At 38.9% G+C, this 15,793-nt stretch overlaps 2 protein-coding genes across 10 annotated transcripts in view; one reads left to right on the top strand and one right to left on the bottom strand.

Annotated features, from left to right (window-relative positions):
• Positions 1-15,793, top strand: part of LOC123958873 (protocadherin-9) — a 311,831-nt gene that overhangs the window by 80,232 nt on the left and 215,806 nt on the right. The window lies entirely within an intron of this gene.
• Positions 1-15,793, bottom strand: part of LOC123958874 (protein diaphanous homolog 3-like) — a 63,475-nt gene that overhangs the window by 2,961 nt on the left and 44,721 nt on the right. The window contains exons 10-19 of one of the 4 annotated variants that reach the window (XM_046032581.1): positions 15,539-15,649; positions 14,904-15,022; positions 14,593-14,709; positions 11,593-11,711; positions 11,433-11,497; positions 10,673-10,777; positions 9,196-9,519; positions 5,872-5,986; positions 2,782-2,944; positions 2,376-2,514 (exon numbers count right to left, since the gene is read on the bottom strand). In XM_046032581.1, coding sequence (XP_045888537.1) covers positions 2,808-2,944; positions 5,872-5,986; positions 9,196-9,519; positions 10,673-10,777; positions 11,433-11,497; positions 11,593-11,711; positions 14,593-14,709; positions 14,904-15,022; positions 15,539-15,649 — 1,212 coding nt within the window. In that variant the 3' untranslated portion in view covers positions 2,376-2,514; positions 2,782-2,807. Of the gene's footprint in view, positions 1-365; positions 488-2,375; positions 2,515-2,781; positions 2,945-5,871; positions 5,987-9,195; positions 9,520-10,672; positions 10,778-11,432; positions 11,498-11,592; positions 11,712-14,592; positions 14,710-14,903; positions 15,023-15,538; positions 15,650-15,793 lie in introns of those variants that run through there. The other 3 variants (XM_046032582.1, XM_046032584.1, XM_046032583.1) reach the window with 3 other exon arrangements.

A 15,793-nucleotide genomic window follows, 5' to 3' on the forward strand; every position in this document is an offset into this window, starting at 1 on the left:
TACTTGAGCAGGCTCAGGCAAAATCTTGCAGATTAACGTCTACGTCTGATCATATAAGACTGCCTGAATGGTCAAAAGACTAAGGAGCAGAAGCAGTGGTAGAAGCATCAACCTTGGTACTAGTGGCTCTATTAAATCTCTTTCCCCCAAGAGTTTAAAATGTTACTTCCTGAACTAAAAAAAGAATTCTTCAAACAGTTCCTTCCAATTTGCCTGAAAAGGCTCACCTCAAAAGGTTAGTATGAGAAACAGAGAGGCTGGCTGGAGTTTCTGACATTCCCATCACTATACACAGACCCACTCCACACCTACTATTTCTCATGCTTTGATTTATTTTATTTTTTTTGCAGAGACAGACACTAGTTCACAGCTGCTTCATCTTACACGAAGCAAGATTTCCACTCAGGGCTGCACATTGGTGGGGGAAAGCTTTCTGGGGCCCAGCCGCTAGAGGGTACCGTGGGGGGCAGCAATAATCACGTTCATCCTAAATATAAGAACCAAGATACTCACCATTACTTATTGAAACAACAAAAATAAACATTTTAATTATTGTTATATAGTAAACAAAAAAATGTAGCATGTTTCAAACAAACACACCCCTCTCCTAAAAATGGTATGAGTAATTTTTTATACGCAACATCATCACTATTAGCTAATGTTGAAGTGAATTTCCATGCTATGCCAGGACCTGCACATAAATCAGGAAGCCAGAAATGTAAGGAGAAGAAAAAGAGGGAACTAGCAAGGGCTTTGCAGCCAAATAATGATGGAATGACCAACTGTTTTCAGTCAGCTCAGAAAACTGCTCCCAGCCAGACTGAAGAGGAGAGTAGAGTCTACAAGCGCTCTTAATAGCTAAGAGAGGTTTAGGGTGTCCACAACAAAGTGGCAGAAACTCTACAGTAAATTACCAAAAATACTGGAACATATTGGAGAGAGAAATTTGCCCTTGCAGAGCGACTGCCTATCTTTGGATCAGGAAGCAGCAAACATTGAAGCTCTACAGCCGGAAATAATTTCTTCGTGAAATAAGTGGGATTCAGTGCTTGCTGAAGCTCAAAATATAGCTCATGCAATGGGCATCCCACCTAACTTAACCCACAGCAGGCAGAGAAAGTGCCATCACACTAAAGAAAGGCCAGATGTACAGAATACTCCTGATGTAATAATAATAATAATAATAATAATAATAATAATCCTTATTTGTAGAGCACTTTTCAAAAACAAGTTACAAAGTGCTTTAACAAGTGTAAAGAATAATACAAAAAAAAAAGATAAGAGCATGAAAATTTAATATAAAATTAGTAAAATACAATAAAATAAAAGGGATAAAATAAAGTCAAATAAGATCGGGAAAAGCTCTCCTATAAAAGTATGTTTTAAGAAGGGACTTAAAAGAGTTCACTGACTCAGCCGACCTGATTTCCTGTGTACTGTGATTTCCATGTAACACGCGTGTGTGTGTGTGTGTGTGTGTGTGTGTGTGTGTGTGTGTGTGTGTGTGTGTGTGTGTGTGTGTGTCTAGCCCCCGTCACTCAGTTTCTCAGTCTCTCAGTTTACATTTATGTGTAAGAGAGAGCATGCACATGCATTGATATGAGTAAGTGGCCTTGTATAAGCTACTTACCCATACTGAGTGTACAGTAGATAGCGGCCAACACACCCCTTTGGAGAAGCAGACAGGAGTACCAGTAGAAGGTTGCTTTGCTTCTGTGCTGGTACTCCTGTCTGCTTCTCCAAACTAGGGGTGTGCTGGCCGCCATTTACTGAAGGTAAAACACTGACTATGGATAAGTACCTCAGTACAACCCCACTTCAAAAAACCCAATTATCCCTTTAAAAATCAACCCCACACCAGAACTTACAAAAAGGAAAAGCACTGCTATGACTTCTATCAGTCAAAAGCTAAAAGTAATTTTCCATTGTTGTGCTGCAGAGATGTCCTGGTCTATACATCGTATTCTAGAGACTTAAGAAAGCATCTTTGTTTGGTACAGATCCCCGCAAAAAACATTAACCTTAATTCATTTTAATATGTTTTTCAATAAAATTGAGAATAATGACGTAAACATGATCATCCCATCTCTAGTTATCGCAAATCATATTGCAATATCAGTCAAAATTCCTTCTCCAATCCCCAAAGATATTTTCTATCTTCTCTACCCTCCTTAATCCGCCCGCCTCCGAGTGACTTTGTTAACTGCTTTGAGAAAAAAAATAAAAACAATCCTACTTACTTAGCTTTCTGCATATCTCCACCAGAACAACCTTCTTGACCCTAACCGGTCTGGTTTCAAGACCGGCCACTCAACTGACACCTTGTAGCCTCACTACTGGGGTCCCTCGGGGTTTCTTTTCTGGGTCCCCTCATCTTTTCTCTTTACACCAAGTCACTTGGCTCTCTTATTCACTCGCATGGCTTTCCTACCACAGTCATGCAAATATCACTGAACTAATTCTGTCTTCTGTTCCAAGACTCAGTAACTTTTAAGTGCTGAATACATGGTACAACTAAGGGCAGAGGTAGAAAAAGAAACCATCTAAGTTGGAAGTTGAAAGGACATTTTCAATAAATAAATGAATGCGTCAAGATGATACATTTGTTGTGAGGTCTTCACGAGAACATAATTACTATATAAAGCCATAAAAATGGACTACAGACAGGAAACTCAAAGACAAACATAGAAGAAGAAAGAGTCTCTCACTCTGGATTGCTATCTCTCCCTAAGTTAAGGTATCAGAAACAATATTACAATACGACAATGAACAAAAAATTACCTGAATTTGAGTGGGACTACTTTTTTTTATCTGACTTCCTCTGATGAACTTGAAAAGCAATTTGCTGGCAAAATCGATTGCTGCACTGTGCAGGCCCGATAATTAAGGGTTATTTTGTCAGAGTCAATAACAGGAACTGATCTTGTCCATAAGTTGTTAGAACCTGAAAGATTTGGAAAGAACATTATGACAAGACAAGTAAAGAACAGCCTTGCTAAATAGTTTGTCAAAGAAAATATACCCTGTATGGAAGTAATGTGTGATATTGTGGATGTTAAAAGGCAAGCAGAAAGACAGAAAAACTCTACCTTGGGTTAAAACCCCAGTTGAATGCAACCTTTCAAATGCTTACATGACTAATCAAGATCCACAAGCTGACACACAATTTCTAGTGTTCATCTTAGGTTGCTTCTTTTTACCCCTCTACCATGCAATAGGGACTGTCACATTTCCTGTGCTTAATGCTATGCTACAATTGCTTTATTAGACTAAAGACATAACCTTACAAACATTACAGAGTGACATCCTCTCACTGTTTTGTTCCTAATTGAAAGGTTCCATTAATTCTTATTGTTTAGAACATGGCATTTACATTACATTTGTATCAAAGGTTTATAGCTAATGAGCAGAGACTTGAGAGAAGAGCACAGAAATCAACTATTATTATTCGGTGTGGTCATTTCATTTTGTTTACTCTGATCTGCTTGCTCAAAAAGAAAAACACCCAATTTGCTCACTGAAAACATGTGTTACTGTGGCACTGACCCTTTGCCAAAACCCACATTCCACTCTGAATAGATAAACAAAGTAGCCAAAAAGGCTATTATCACTGTGAATATAATGTCTACTTAATGAAATAAAAATCTTCTTATCTTAACACACTGAATAATAACTTTGAAAAATAACTGTATTTTTATTCATACTTGATTAAGTCGAGGTCTGCCAAAAATACAGTGCTGGTCTCAAAACAAACTGTTCCAAGTGCCCATCCAAACTTAGCAGTTTGTGTACAGGATGGCAGGGATTCTCTTAGAAAACAACAGAATAAAGACGTTTCAAGGGATATAAATGCATATTTAATAAGAAAAACTGAATGAATACGGTTTCATACTGTGTCCTCTTTAATGTTTAATGCTGATCCAGATGCTGCTGCTCTTAAGTGAGATGGAACATGATGCTACATGGCTATGTTAATAAGAAGACAAGCCCACACGCACGTATGCATAAACGTACAATCACTGACACACGGCAATAGTAGCAACTGGGTCTGACAGCTGAACACATCAGTCATGCTGCTCCTACATCCTCCACTGGGACGGGAGGAAATAGGGAGGAACACAACAAAGAGAAAGGACTCAAACCATGGGAAAGGTTTGAATTAGTGAAGTATTTCATGCCTTTCTCAACAAATATAAAATGCATTACCCGTGAACAGTAACAAACCAGGCGGCCGGCACACTGCCGAGCAGCAGTGCTTTTCTGTGCCTCTTCATATGATGAGAACTGCGTATTATGATTACTGTACAATAAAATGCAGTGCGTGAATTTGTGCAGGCTCTGGCTCATTACCCTAACAGAAAAGTACAATTGTCTGCTGATGGACATCCTTTCTTTGCGCTCGTCAGAGAACATCTGCTTGACTCTCCATCTACCTGTTTGTCATTTAGATCTACCTCCATTATTCAACACCTTGACCATAAGGAACAAGGGTGCACTTGTGTGTGTGTGTGTGTGTGTGTGTGTGTGTGTGTGTGTGTGTGTGTGTGTGTGTTGTGACAGGTAGATAACACCTGGATGAATAATTCAAACTGGCATAAGCTAGCTGAGTCAGTGACAAGACAAGAAAGCAAACACAAGACATGTGAATAAATCATCAGAGGAGGGACTAATAGAGTAAGCACAGAAGAAGACAAGACTGATAACATCTCTTGCTACCTGCTGCTCTAGCTTTAATCATTCCAACAACCTTGTACATGAATATTCCTTATCTTGCCAGCCATGCTAATGTGTAAGGATGTAACTGTATGGTGTCTTGTCATTTTACATTACCACCAGGAAGAGTCAAAATTGCCCACCAAAATACAAAACAGCTTGACAACTTTAGGGACTGCTGACTGTGAAGTGATATGTAAGAGGCCATACTAAAACTGCTAAAAAGGGGGGAAAATATGAGATGTGAGACAATACACAATGTAGTCTATTTAGATAGAGCTGGGCATTACTTCAATATTATTGTTTATCCTTTCTCACTTGAACCCTGTGTAGTATCTTTAACGCAATTTTGTATTTTAATGGTGCAAATGGAGAAATTCAAAGGCTATTTAAAGTTTAGCTAAATGGCATGTTAAATTTGAGAAATAAAGATCGCAATTTAGATCATGATTGCCATTAAATCGATTGTGAATTTTTTGGGGGGGCCAGATCGCCTACCCCTTTCCACCAGTACATTAATTGAAAAGAAATCAGCATTCTAGTTTTTTAGCGTTTATAAGACCTCCACCTCCACCTGCGCTTGAAACAGCAGAGAATATTAGACTAAATTGAACTCCAGCAGATACCTTCTATCATTATACATTCACTGAAAGTGACAAAAAGCAGTTTGCTTGCTAACAGTAGCCTAGAGGGTTAGTACAAGTACTCACACACTTGCCTGTATCTTTGTCATGTAATTTCCTCTTCAATGAAGACACATGGCCAACTACTCACAAGCACAAATGCATGTACGACACAAAAAAAACAGAAACGCATTCAAATTTTTCTTCCTTGTTGTACCACTCCAGCTTAACCATTCCATTCCATTTTTTTCTCCCTAGAACCACAATGAAAATTTAAGCCAAAGTGCCACAGTCATGAACCAGAAAGATGGGACAAGGAGGGAGACGGAAGAGAAAGTGAAGTGGAGAGATAAGGAGTAGGTGCTGAGTAGAAACATACTGTCCAGAATAATCTATGTGGGAATCGTGTCCTAACCCTGAGAGAAGGTGTCTATAAAAGTAAAGCACATTGAAACAGCACAAAATTATATAATAAATTAAGTCAGGCAGATAGAAATTAAATAAATACATGTGTAAAAACTGTCGTGAGCCTTACCTGTTCTTTGAGAAGAAAAAGTGAGAGCAACTCTGCTGAGTAATTCTGGTTTCATATATTGGTTTTCATCAGCCAGCACCCAGAAACAGCCCTCTGACATTTCCTGGGGACGAATCTGAAAACACACATTTGGCACATTTGGCACATTTGGTTAACACGTAGCTCTGTATTTTACAGATTATAGTGGCTACAGAGGAAAATGTCAGTATAAAGAAAACTCATCATTCTAATTAGATATTAGTTTAGGGCTACAAGAAAGGAGGATCAATTATGACTCCCTCCCCTGGCCATCAGAAACACAAGATTAAACTTTACTCTTCCCTGCAATGTTAGGGTTGATGCTATAGATTACAAGTGCTAGGTCAGGAATAGGATCTCCCTTCAATATAATCATAATATGGAATCGTAAAGTATTTCAGTCTTGCTTCCCAGTAACCTCTCAGCTACTGAGCGGTGTGTTTCCACACATGAAGACATCTTCCCACCATTCACTGCTTTATCTGATATACACTGGTTCTCATTCAGTCATCAATTGTCTTTCACTGTATTTACAACTTTGTTCATGCATTTATTAATTATTCATCGCTGTATTCATAAAATGTATTCATGGTTGCATGTATCCATTCATTCAATTTAATTCAAGCTCCATTAAGCAATATTTTCAACATTTTCTGTGATGTGAAAGGGTTGCTAGTGCTGGTGATGAAGATACATGGTTCCAGTAATCCAAGGACATGGATTACTGGAACCATGTATCTGCAGTCTGCTTGTCTTCAGCAAACTGTTTGCTTTCTTTTACATCATCTTTAGAAGAGGCTTCCTTCTGGGATGACAGCCATGCAGACCAATTTGATGCAGTGTGTGGCGTATGGTCTGAGCATTAACAGGCTGACCTGCTGACCCTTCAACCTCTGCAGCAATGCTGGCAGCACTCGTACATTTCCCAAAGACAACCTCTGGATATGACGCTGAGCACGTGCACTCAACTTCGTCGTCCATGGCAAGGCCTGTTCTGAGTGGAACCTGTCCTGTTGAACTGCTGTATGGTCTTGGCCACCGTGCTGCAGCTCAGTTTCAGAGTCTTGGCAATCTTCTTACAGCCTAGGCCATATTTATGTAGAGCAGCAGTTCTTTTTTTCAGATTCTCAGAGAGTTCTTTGCCATGAGGTGCCTTGCTGAACTTCAAGTGACCAGTATGAGGGAGTGTGAGAGCAATAACACCGAATTTAACACACCTGCTCCCCATTAACATCTGATATCTTGTAACACTAATGAGTCACATGACACCAGGGAGGGAAAATGTCTAATTGGGCCCAATTTGGACATTTTTACATATGGGTGTACTCCCTTTTGTTGCCAGCGGTTTAGACATTAATGGCTGAGTGATGTGTTATTTTGAGGGGGCAGCCAATTTACACTGTTATACAAGCTGTACACTCACTACTTTTATATTGTAGCAAAGTGTCATTTCTTCAGTGTTGTCACATGAAAAGATATAATCAAATATTTACAAAAATGTGAGGGGTGTACTCACTTTTGTGAGACACTGTATAGATTTTCCTTAGGATTTGGTAGACCAAATTTAGGCTGAAATGCTCATTAAAATGGAACTTGAGTTCCCACTGGAATCATATTAAGCATGTCAAGGCTTTGCTGCTGCTGGGTTGTTTGGGGGGCTTGTAAGCAAAAACATGTTTAATCACTGAGCTCATTAATATGTTTAGTCACTACTCAAAAACTTGCTGAGCCACTCGGCAATAGTTGGACGTCTGAAATCTTATTATTGAAGAAGTTTTAGAACAGCTTTGTCCCAAACATAACCATATGTGGGGGTCTCATCCAGCTGTGCCATAAGTCCTCCTCATGTCCTACTAAAAGGTTCACTTGAAAATTCAAGCATATGGTTTAGTTTGCTAAACACCTGTACTGATACACATCTGAGATTCAATTATTAATCAAACCACAAACTAACATCACTTGTGGTGTGAACTAATATTGCTCTGCAGAGAACATCTGTAGAGGTACCACTAAGGCTGCTCTGACAATAGCGTCTGATCATCTGTTATTTTCGATTATAACTGGCTTGGCACAGAAGTAGGAACTTGTTGTTTAATTCTTAGAAAAACATCTGTACTTTTCAGACACTGCCAATGAACATCAGAAAACAAAGTTAAAAAGGGTCGTTAAAAATACCTGGCCTAAATTTTTAGCTTCTTGTCTCAAACTTTTGTTAACCATAATATAGCACAGTGGGAAAAATCTAATATCTCTGTTTATACTAGGGCTGCCCGATAAATCTAATCGCAATCGCAATGTCATGTGCGATTACATAACTGCAAAAAGTGTGCAATTTAATAAAACAGAAAAAGTGTGCGACACTTTCTTCTCTGTGTGCACTGAAGTCTGCTCATTACCCCGCCCACACCGAGCAGATAACGTTACGTGCAAACAGAAAAATGATTTATGAGCAGTGTGAGAGTAACGTTTAAGACAACAACCTACCGTAACCCCCCTCCCCGCCATTAATTGTTTGAAACATAGTTGGACTTGCCACTGGAGCACCGAGAGACATGCCAGTGCTCCAGTCGCTCTGTGACAGAGACCGAGATTTGTCGTCTGCAGCAAAAGCGACACATAAGAAAACAGGTAGAAGATAAGGAGGGTTTGTGTTTGGCTTGGAGGCCATTTAACGTTAGCTATATCAGTGCCTTTTGTGGTTCAACATGTTCAGCTTTTCATAAAGCCGACATGTGCGTCAGTGTCACTTTTCGTCAACTGACCAATCACAGCCTGGATGGGGCGGGACATTAAAAAAGGTTGACGTACAACAGCAAATCATTAAATGTTGAACAATGGGATTATTGACAAGTTAGTACTTGGCATGAACAAATTAGAGACAGATGTAGAGCCTTAATCAAGCAAGTAAATAAATACTACCATTTGTTCCATTATAATCGAATCGCAAATCGCATTATTATTCACAATAATCGCAATATGACTTTTTCTCCAAATCGTGCAGCCCTACGTTATAATGTAGATCACTCAACACAGAAATATGTAATAGTACCAGTTCTCAGTTTGAAGATAGACCTCTAAAATATACTGCAATCAAATACTTAAATAGCATGGGAATAAAGCTACATTACAAATACTACTTTCGGTGTTTACATTTTTGTTCACTTTGTCAGTGAGGTGTTGATTCAACTTCATATACATTTTTTGAGGCTTTATTTAGTAGTAGATGTTTTTCCTAAATTATCTCACCCTCGTATTTGAAAATGGGGGTGGTTAAATATTAGAAACACCTTGCAGTGTCCCTGTTACCTTGGACCAGTTGAGGCGCTTCATGGAGGTCTCAGGCTTGAATTCCTTCTTAGGCCTGAGGCCATAAGGCAGCGCATGGTGGGTGGGGGAGCCTAAACCACCCCCAAACCCTGGAGGGGGTGGAGGGGGAGCACCAAATGGTGGAGGCACTCCAGTTGGAGGAAGTGGAGCAGGACAGCCAGGTAAAGGAGGCGGAGGGGGAGGAGGAGGGGGAGCTGGGACCCCAGGGGCCGGAGCAGGGGGTGGAGGCCCAGATGGGAATCCTGAGGAAGATGACGCTTGTCCAACATGGGCAGAAGACAGACCCACAGGTACAGCTCCAAACTGGATAGTCAGGGACAAGAAAAAAAAATGAATAAATAAAAAAAAATGTAATAAATTAAATAAACACAGAATTCACATTTCAAGGAAAAAAGAATAAAATTACTAAACCTGGAAATAAAAAAATGGAAGCAGACAAACTATAGCACTTGCCAAGTGTGTAGCATAGTATGCTTTCCTCTCTACAGATAACGGATAAGGCATGTTCTCTCAACCATCCAGCATTGGCCAAATGCTCATAAACCGTCCAAATTCTGTCCAGAACATACCCACAATAATTTGTTTTTTCCAAAGCTTAAATCAAATGTTATAACCGGGGCTACAAGGCTCCGTAAATTGTATCATACGGAGCAAATGGCTTATTGATCCATGCACCACTTTTAGATTAAAGACGCACACTAAAGGTCAGCCTTGGGCCCTTACTCTGCCACTGCCTCTAGAGGGAAGAAAACCTTTGCTGAATTAACAAGTACAGGTTAGTGTATGTTGGTGAAAGTTAGACTGACATAGACAGACAAAGACAACAACTTAAAGTGTGTGTGCACGCACACTCATTGGTTAAATGTATCAACGTCATTTGAACTAAGATACTATTTGAGTATTCATTCTGTGTTTGCTCTCTCAAATTGAAAAATTATCGGGAAAATAAAAAGGAAGTTCTCTTCCCCTCTCTGAGAGTGTAGTTATCTTGCCGTGCCAGGGCATGGGAGCAACTCTCTGGAGTGTTGGCGGGGGGGTGGGGGGTTTAAGAGTCGCCCAGTAGTGAGGTTGAAGGGGGTTGTCAGAATAAATTGCTTTTAGAACAATTTCCTCTTATGGGATAAAGATCAGAGAATCAGAAATGGCCAACATGGAGGACTGGTCAGTGTTCTCATTAGACTTAGTGTCAGCTAGCCAGTGGAGCAGCCTCTATGTCAGAACCAAACTGCATGCTCCAGTGCATAAAAGACCATCCACATCCTACACCCCAAAATAAAAGAAGAACATCTCATGATAAGAATAAGAATAGAAATTTGAATTGCCATTCTTTGCTAGATTTATTTTTTTTTGCAGAGTATTGTGCTTGTACTTGTATTTCCTCACATCTCACACCCCCTAAAGAATTAACACCATTTGCAAACCAGACAATGAAAACTAAGATATACAGGTCATGTACCTGGGACCTGAAGGCCTGCAGCTCTGCTTGGAGTTCAGCTATTTTTTCTTCACACTTAACCAGCTGAGCTTGTGCCTCCTGTCTGCTTAGAAACTCCTCATCAAACTAAAAAGAGAAACACTTATCAAATTAATCACAAAAGCACACACTGTTATTGAATTAATGTAACTAGGAATTAACATAAGCAGTATTCCTTAAAAAATTGTTCAAATCTAATGGTATAATCGTTTTATATAATCAACATTCATTTTACCTTGATTACCTTAATTTAATGATTGAATTTCAACCTTTTTTAAAACTCTTTGTGCCATACACACATGCCAATCAGTGAGCCCATCCTTCTAATCAGGATCTACAACCTGCTGCTAACCCATCATTTCAGCAGCTAATCCATTTGATCTCACGCGTTTCACAAGCATGTGTGTCTTTACGTTACCATAACAGAAAGTGAAAGATACATTTACAAATTGCCATTTTAATTTTCGTCTGTGCTATCCATGTCATTTTCTGCTAAGCGATGACTGCAAATTTATATATTAGTAGAGTATATTTGGCTCTCAAGTCTCTGCTATGATCTTGTGTTACAATTTTAATAAATCAAGCCCCAAGGAATTGTCGTGGTTATTTTTACATCACAGTGTTAATGTTTTATTATCAAAATATCTGTTATTTTACAGAAAACATTAGAATAAATGTAGTGTAGTGTATAGTGGATATGTAGTCGGTTGTAAATCTAAGTTGCTTTTTGGTCAATACTTGCCTTCTGTGCCAGTTCTGAAGCTCTTTGTTCATACTCATCAGTTCGGGCTTTATCTACACACACCTCTGAAAAACAAAAAACAAAAAGCAGAATGAAAATCATTTATGTTTTAGAGAAATATAATGTGTTGTAAATAAACTGCCAGAAAAGTGTGACTTGCCTAAGAGGTGGCTGAAATCCACATCTAGGCGCTTGCGGTAACTGAAGTCTGGGTCTGTGCCACTACGGTGCAGGACAATTTGAGACACACACTCCTCAATGACCTTAAAGTACTGGGGCCTGAGAGTCAGGAGGATGAGTTAGACAAGAAAGTCAAGACATACAGTGAGAAAAAGGGACATCATTTTATATCCTTAATTTCATACTTTTAATCTGTTGTGTGTATGCATTTGTACAAGAGCTGTTATCTGAACAGAGTCAGGTGTGAGAGAATCTTGTAGAACTTGTCTCTACACTACAGTTATCCAATCAGGGCATAAACATTGCATAATAAATATCAGGTTGGGGCTACTTAGCATCATGATTATGTATTATTATGTATTACTGAATAAAAGTCAGACTTTCCTTAATGATAAATAAAAGGGGTAACTTCGGATAATATGGCCAAAATGAGGCCCATGTAATCACAAGGGTAGCTAAGTTAAGAATGGTTTCTTTAGAACTAATATCACTTAAAAATACCCTTTTATGAACCACTTACACCTTAATATAAGAAGTTTTCTGATCATACGGAAAAACGGGGGAATACAGACCAACCTATTAGCAGTTGCTGAGTAATTGCAGTTAAATTGTTTCAAATGGCTCTGTTGAATGCATTGATCACAGAATAACCAAGGGCAAGACACAATAAGAAAAAAAGAGATATTATAACAACAGATGACATGCAAGGCCGGGAGCCACAGTGCTACTGCAAGTTAAAGGGAAAGTGTCTGTGTGATCTGCTCATTATCTTACAACTATGCCGCTGAGAGTCCACAGCCATTCTACACCAAATCATTAACTAATACTTTGAGCCTTACAAACACTGATGATAGATCAGGGACACTGCCTGCCACTGCTTCCTAAGACAATGCTAAGGCTGGATCGGATGGTATGACTACCATATCTATAATGTTGGAGAGGAGCTGCATGATGGCATCATTGTATGAATAAAGATGAAAATATTAACAATCAAATGGAATAAGGCATGTTGTCAGTCAAGCTGCTGGTGTTCCTTTCATTACGCTGTGAATGTGGGACCCCTGTGTAAAAGGGGACTATATATTCTTGACATCAAAGATACAAATAATCATATAACTACAGATCAGTGCACTAGCCGGTTGCGAGAGAAGCAGTGTACTGAAAAATGACTGATATCAAGAGTATGGAAGTGCTTGAGGAAAACTTGCAAATATATTATCCTTAAAGCCAACTAAACAGTTTGTGGCAAAAGTGTGTTCTACTGATTTGCCCTTAGGATCATAACCCTCACATGCTTATGAAGAAACAAGTCCCAATACCTGAATACAGGCTTGTTTTCTTGGTGCATCTATGTCTATCTCTGCACTCAAGCACTGAAAGCTACTGGCAACCTCAGTCCACAAGACCACAATAAATTTTGCTTACATGACGATTATAACAATTATTTTGATTATGAATTCAATTCTCTTTTTGTTATTATAGAATTATAATAGGTCATTTAATGTGACAGTCGCCATCACAAAGTGCAGACTTTTGCTTAATGTTTTAATTTGAAAACAAAACCCCATTAGGGTCTTAAATATGGCCTTGATGGCTAAATACACAAACCCAACTGAGGCGAAAGCTGTCCAAGCCAAAGATTGTATTGTTTTTGTATTGCAGTGTAGAACCACTTAATCCTAGTCCTAGTACAGTAAGAAAAAATGTTAGATCTGACTTTTATTATGTTCTAACATAAGCCTGTTTACCTGATTTACTTACATGGGCAAGCAAGACAAAGGTCAGATTTATGCTACGCTGTTCATCTTTTCACACAATATGCTTTCAAGAGCAAAGGCTTTTAGGATGAGGACTAAAAAATTTGTTTGATGTCAGTCATATAACTGTACTTTTTTGGTTAACAAGTATGGTGCGGCTGCCGGAGTGTAAACATCCCCAAGAGCAAGAAAGACCCGCTAACGTTACCCTAAACTCTGCAGACATCCAGGATAGCATCTGATAACTGTGGACAGCAGTGCGTGTTTTCTTATGTGTATGGTAAATATTCTTCTGTGGTTACTAATGTTAACAAAACAGATGCAACCAATGTCATAAAAAAATCAATGTTGACATTTTATAATAATTTCAGATGAGGTCAGACAGAGCAAGAGCAAAGTGTCAGACACTTTAGGTGTTGTTTTTGGGAGGGAGAAAGACTGCAGGTGATACATTTTATATTCTTCAGATTAGAGCTCCATCTTTTGATCAAGCCAAGGTTTAACTCACACCCAGCTGTGAGTGAACCAACATAAAATAAGCCTTTGAAAAGTACCATTAATAGGAGATGAGAAATACTCTGGAGCCAGGGTTGTTGTAGATGGCTTGGAGATGAAAGAGACAACATTCTCTTTGTTAGCCAGTGTCACTGAGATAGTGTAAGGCAGAAGGAGTGAGACCTTCACAAACCTTCGTCAGTGTACATCATTACATGTGTTGTGATGTTTAGTTTTTACTTGACTTTCACTGTCTTGAACATGTTGTTATTGAGGCTTTTGTTTACATGTGTCTTGTTTTGTCTGTAGTGTTTTTTTGGTGTGTAGACTCCAGGAAGAGTAGCTGCTACTTTAGTGGCAGCTAACAGGTATCCAGATAAAGAATAAAAGGTATGTGCTTGTGTGTACTGTCAGCTAACATGTGAGATTAAAATGCCATACTGCATTCATTATTATCAACTAGACCGCAAGTTATATCACTGTACTTTTCTGACATTTATGACCAGAGCCAAACACATCTGGCAGATAAAGGAAATAATAGAGCTAATGAAAAGAACTGATTATAAAAACTCAAAGAATCACAGAAAGTCACAGTCACACAGGGAGACAATATGGGTAAATGTTGGACGAGCATAATGAATCAAATGAAAAAGGAAAATGAGAAGTAAAGAACTGCTTGCTTTATTACCCTGTAGATAATTAATGTTTTGTGTGCTGCTGATTTTTACCTGACCAAGTAGTCGTTGCGTATAAGCATCAGGTGCTGCATTATGGAGAGGAAATAGGGCTCTGCAGTGCTGTCCTTCACCATGCTCTGCACAATACTGAATACATCCCCCACATCAGTGCAGAGAGTCAAGGATTCATACGAAAAACTGAAACATTTTCACATCAAGAAGAAATTACGAATTACCTGTTTTTAAGAATAACTGATCTTGGCTATGAATGTTTCCAATATATATTACCCACATTTACAACAAACGTACACTGAATCACACCTTTGAGTTATATGTACTGTTTGTAATAATGACAAGGATATTCAAGTTCACTCTTGATGTCCTCCAGCCTATGAGAGAACTCTATCATGTCCTCTTCTTTGTGCTCTTCAAATACCTTCAGCTGAATGTCAAGGGCCTCATTCCTGATGGTTGTCAGTTGCTACAGATGGATTAAGGTAGAAAAAGAAAAAGAAGGTTGAAAATGCACAAAACAGAATCGGGGAGATAAAGAATTAAGCTAAATAAATAAGACAGATAGGTTTGAGACCCTCTCTGACCATAAAGGAAGCATTAATCTAAAGTAAAGACAAGGAGCTCTAAACGCTATTACTGATCACGAGAAACAGGTGTGGGGGCCAGCTCCTTATTTGAATTTATTTGTTTACTTGGCAGCTACAGTGACATTGTTTACAACAGGTAAACATGTTAGGTAGATGGTATAAAAGCCAGTAGGAAGATTATTAGCCCAGGCACTAGAAACATTATTGGTTTCGGGGTGCTGGCACAGACAGCAGACGTGCAAAAATCTCCTCTGTGTTTCATAAATTATTTGCTGGTGCAAATCTACAATATTTCACTGAAGTGGACAACTCATTTAAATATTAATACAAGGTGAGTGTGGGTTTGTATTATGTCTATGTATGTGTGTGTGTGTGTGTTGTTATGTTGTGCTTACCGGCAATATCTCTTTCAGGCCACAGCGCATAAATTCATTTCTGATGTGCAGCCTGAAGTCCAGCTCATCAGGCGATGTTACTAGTGCATTGATGAGCTGCATGCATGCCACCTGCAACATGAAGGGTACAAAGAACAAAGAGAGAGAGAAAAAAAAAAGAGAGAAAGAGAGAGGAGTGAGAACCAGAGAAAGAGGCGACAGACTTCTTTTTCTAGAAGTTGATGAAAAGCATGCCGGCATGCATTCTAAATGAGT

Source organism: Micropterus dolomieu, linkage group LG20, assembly GCF_021292245.1.
Source record: "Micropterus dolomieu isolate WLL.071019.BEF.003 ecotype Adirondacks linkage group LG20, ASM2129224v1, whole genome shotgun sequence".
NCBI classification, from domain to species: domain Eukaryota; kingdom Metazoa; phylum Chordata; class Actinopteri; order Centrarchiformes; family Centrarchidae; genus Micropterus; species Micropterus dolomieu.